General features: G+C 34.6%; 1 protein-coding gene across 1 annotated transcript; it reads left to right on the top strand.

The window, feature by feature from the left end:
- The first annotated feature begins 380 nt into the window (after nucleotides 1-380).
- On the top strand, nucleotides 381-2,076 carry LOC143585266 (TATA-box-binding protein-like). Its single transcript, XM_077067088.1, has 9 exons — nucleotides 381-548; nucleotides 636-723; nucleotides 1,027-1,098; nucleotides 1,185-1,235; nucleotides 1,335-1,379; nucleotides 1,458-1,550; nucleotides 1,661-1,762; nucleotides 1,857-1,930; nucleotides 2,006-2,076. Coding segments are annotated over exons 1-9 (603 nt in total). The 5' UTR covers nucleotides 381-471; the 3' UTR covers nucleotides 2,007-2,076.
- The last annotated feature ends 1,900 nt before the right edge of the window (nucleotides 2,077-3,976 follow it).

Raw genomic sequence — 3,976 nt, forward strand, 5'->3', positions numbered from 1 at the left:
CGTTGCTTTCATTTCATCTTTCCCGCTTCAATTTCATATTATATTAGTCACCAAACCCTAAGTGAGATCTCATTTCACACCTAAATCAGATGCTATGCAGTCGATATCGCCGATATATCGGTTATCGGTACCGATAATATCAGCTATGTTGACCGATATTTGACTGATATATTAGTGTTATAAGTCTTTATTATCAATTTTTAATGGTCGGTGTTAGCGTTTTAAGTCTTAATCAGTTCCTACTTGCTAAGATTTGGTTAGTGTTTTGCAAGTTGCAACGGTAGGAGAGTATACCGAATTATTAGTGTTAAATTGCCATATATAGGAATTTTACATGATATTAAAATTATCGATACCCCACCGATATTGGATATTTTTTGAAGTAACTGCTTAGATAAGATGTTTGATAAAACTCAATTAGTTAATTAGATACTTAATTGATTGTGTATTGGTTTTGAATTTAGGGGATTTATGGAGGATCAAGCGATGGAGGGAATCCAGCCGGTTGATCTTCAGAAGCATCCGTCTGGAATTGTGCCAACGCTTCAGTATGTTTGATTAGGGTTTATGATTATTGGGTTTGATTGGTTTTAATCTTTTGACTAATGGTGTATGATTTTGTTTTTAAAATTTAGGAATATTGTTTCTACGGTTAATCTGGATTGTAAGCTGGACTTGAAGGCGATTGCATTGCAGGCTCGAAATGCGGAGTATAATCCAAAGGTAATTGCTGTTCTATATAAGGTTGTTATGTATAACTTGTAGGGTTTTAGGTTATAGGTTATAACGAGCTGAAGAGAGCTAATTAGTTATACTTGAAAGTTGAAGTCCTGCTTGATACTTAAGTATGTAGCCGTCTTTCATTGGTTGATACTTTGATTATGTTTTTGGTTCTAGGGGTCGGATATTTGTTCCATTTTCCAATTTCCAATAATGTGATGTCATAAATATTTGCTGATAGTTGTAAGTTATAGAAGATTGCGTTTTGAACTGTTGATGATGAGTTTTCTTTTTAATGCTGTTCAGCGTTTTGCTGCTGTTATCATGAGAATAAGAGAACCAAAAACCACGGCTTTAATATTTGCTTCTGGGAAGATGGTAAGTCTTTTTTTTATTTCTTCTATAATGTATATGTTTTATGATCTTTGCTTGAGTCATTTTTGTTTAATGACTTGTTGTTTCAGGTTTGTACAGGAGCCAAGAGTGAACAGCAGTCAAAACTAGCTGCGCGGAAGGTAATTGAAGCGCATAACGCCTATTTCATTGCCACTATATAATCTTTTATGTCATAGTTAGATTTCTTTTCTTAACTTTGTATGATGTTTGTTTTTTAGTATGCTCGGATCATTCAGAAACTTGGGTTTCCCGCCAAATTTAAGGTATTTATTGTTTTCTTACTAGCCTTTTTAATATAGGTATGTTCATCTCAATAATTTCTTTTTCATGATGACTTGTAGGATTTCAAGATTCAAAACATTGTTGGTTCCTGTGATGTTAAATTTCCCATTAGACTTGAAGGTCTTGCGTACTCCCATGGTGCCTTTTCAAGTGTGAGTTCATAATAGAGTGCTTTCATTTTTATATACATACATATATGCATACATACGTATTATATCCACCGTGCATTTTCTTATAATCTTCATTATGATTGTTCATGCAGTATGAACCAGAACTGTTCCCAGGGTTGATTTATCGTATGAAACAGCCAAAAATTGTTTTGCTCATCTTTGTTTCTGGGAAAATTGTTCTAACTGGAGCCAAGGTAGGATTGTTGAGCACAATATCTAGTTTTTCTTTTTTGTTTCTTGTTTTCATTTTGTTATCCTGTTTTTATTCTTTATTATATAACTTTTCAGGTTAGAGACGAGACTTACACTGCATTTGAGAATATATATCCAGTGTTGACAGAATTCAGGAAGAACCAGCAATGGTTAGTAACTGCACTATATTTATACATCTTTTTAAAGTAATTATGTTAAACATAGTTTCATGTTTTTTGCGGCAGATCTACGGATAGACCTGATCAAACAGCGTATGGTTCGGTGATAAAGGCCTCAACTTGACCATCAAATTTTAATACAAGTGTAAATACACGATGAATCATTAGCTGAAAGCAAGTTAAAGCTCTCTAGTGTATGAATATTATAAAGCCCATTTTCTCTGGTCTATGTTTTCGTTTGTTTACCGACTTGTATTATGGCGATTAGTGTAGTTTTGTGGCAGGTCAAATAAGGTTGAAAACAAGCTTGTCTTGGTCTGTTTTTTGAATTCTGGACTTCTTTGTGTGGACATGGTATGGACATTTTAATTTTTGACTTGGTTAGTATGAATGTTTGTGATTGATTAAATATTGCACAAACAAAAGTTGCGAGAACGTACTAGAAGATCGTTTTTTTAGATTTATTTGTCTTGCAAGGCTCTTCTATGCTGTTACTGATTGTTACAACATTGAGTTTTGTTACCGCTGGTTTATGGTAGCTTTTTATGGAGGAACCTTTAAGGTGATGCATTCATAAGCACTTGATTTCCTCTAGCATATGCCTCATGTTTGAAGTTTGTTACCGCTGGTTACTATGGAAGACCCGCATGCCCATCACAGGCTATGATTCACTTGATCTCGTTGGCTGGTAGGGTAGTGGGTAGACCTTGTGAGTTATCCCATAAATGGTTTCTTTGGTCTGCACTTAACTATCAGAATACTCGTACTCGTATACTCGTAATAATAAAAACTAATGCTAATACATATTAAACAGCGTGATTAGATGGTGAGAATAATAACTCTCATATTTAAAACAGTGAAAATAATGGTTCCAGTAGTACTTGAACTATGAATATGATGCACATTGGCTTTAAAATCACTAACGAACACTTCACTGGATATGGTATCATGTTTCATAAACTCTAGAGAGAATTTAAAATTCATATCTGACCAATTTGGGTCTGCTCTTTACTTATGGGCTCTCTTTTTTTTCTTTCATTGGGGAATGATCTTCTAAAGCTTTAAAACTATTACGCAATTTTGATGGCATTATTAGGGCGCCAGGTACGCCCTGCTTGCGGTGCGCGCATATAATGTATATATGTGTGAACCCTCGGGTGGGCAAAAGTAAAAGTGCACTAATTTTGACGTTATTTTACTAATCTCGTGAAAATAATGTTAAAAGTGAAGGTTAATCAGGCATCATGTGGTGGCGTTGATAGCCGAAAGACAAGGGCACATGCACCAATCAGCCGGTGTCCCTGATGATTGAGTGCTATGTGCCTTATGTCCAAGGCTTGATGCAAAACTACTATTGAGCCGGGGGTCTCACCGGAAGCAGCCTCTCTATCCCTATGGGATAGAGGTAAGACTGTCTACATCTTACCCTCCTCAGACCCTACCATAGTATTGCTATTGGTGGGATATACTGAGTACGATGATGATGATGATGATGATGATGATGATGATATTAGGGCGCCAGGTGGCAACTCATCGGGTTAGTGTTACTTCATTGTCCCTTTCATCTTCCATCTATTGTTAGTTGTTACCATGACTTACTCGATCGTCACTGTATGATAGTACTTCTATAATACTAGAACCTTTTGTATGTTTGTTGTTTTGATTTTTTAGCTACATTTTATGTTTTTAGAATTATTATATTGTAAATTTTAAAAATATGTTTTCGGGGCCGAGAGTTTCACTGAGAACAATCTCTCTATCATCTTGGATAGACTTAAGATTTGTTGTCATCTTACACTTCTCAAACACTATCTTTATCTTTGCAATGTGTCGATTTTATTGTATGCCTTTGTTTGTATTTATATGTAGAATAAAGTGTATATTATTTAGTTTATTTATTTTAATTATATGATACTCCTTCCGTCTCAAAACACTGTCATTTCCTTTTTTATTTGTTATATTACAAATGTCCACTTTTAAAATTTATTAGCTAATTTTCAAGTTTATCCTTAAACACACACAATTAATATTAATAAA

Source organism: Bidens hawaiensis, unplaced genomic scaffold (genome assembly GCF_021521415.1).
Source record: "Bidens hawaiensis isolate Kalapana, Puna unplaced genomic scaffold, B.hawaiensis_p1.1 tig00001575_1, whole genome shotgun sequence".
Lineage (NCBI taxonomy): Eukaryota > Viridiplantae > Streptophyta > Magnoliopsida > Asterales > Asteraceae > Bidens > Bidens hawaiensis.

Excerpts from the sequence above, each read along its gene's own strand:
- LOC143585266 (XM_077067088.1), top strand. The coding sequence starts at position 472 with ATGGAGGATCAAGCGATGGAGGGAATCCAGCCGGTTGATCTTCAGAAG. Across the intron at positions 724-1,026 it reads ATGCGGAGTATAATCCAAAG|CGTTTTGCTGCTGTTATCAT; the intron begins GTAATTGCTGTT and ends AATGCTGTTCAG. Across the intron at positions 1,099-1,184 it reads TATTTGCTTCTGGGAAGATG|GTTTGTACAGGAGCCAAGAG; the intron begins GTAAGTCTTTTT and ends TTGTTGTTTCAG.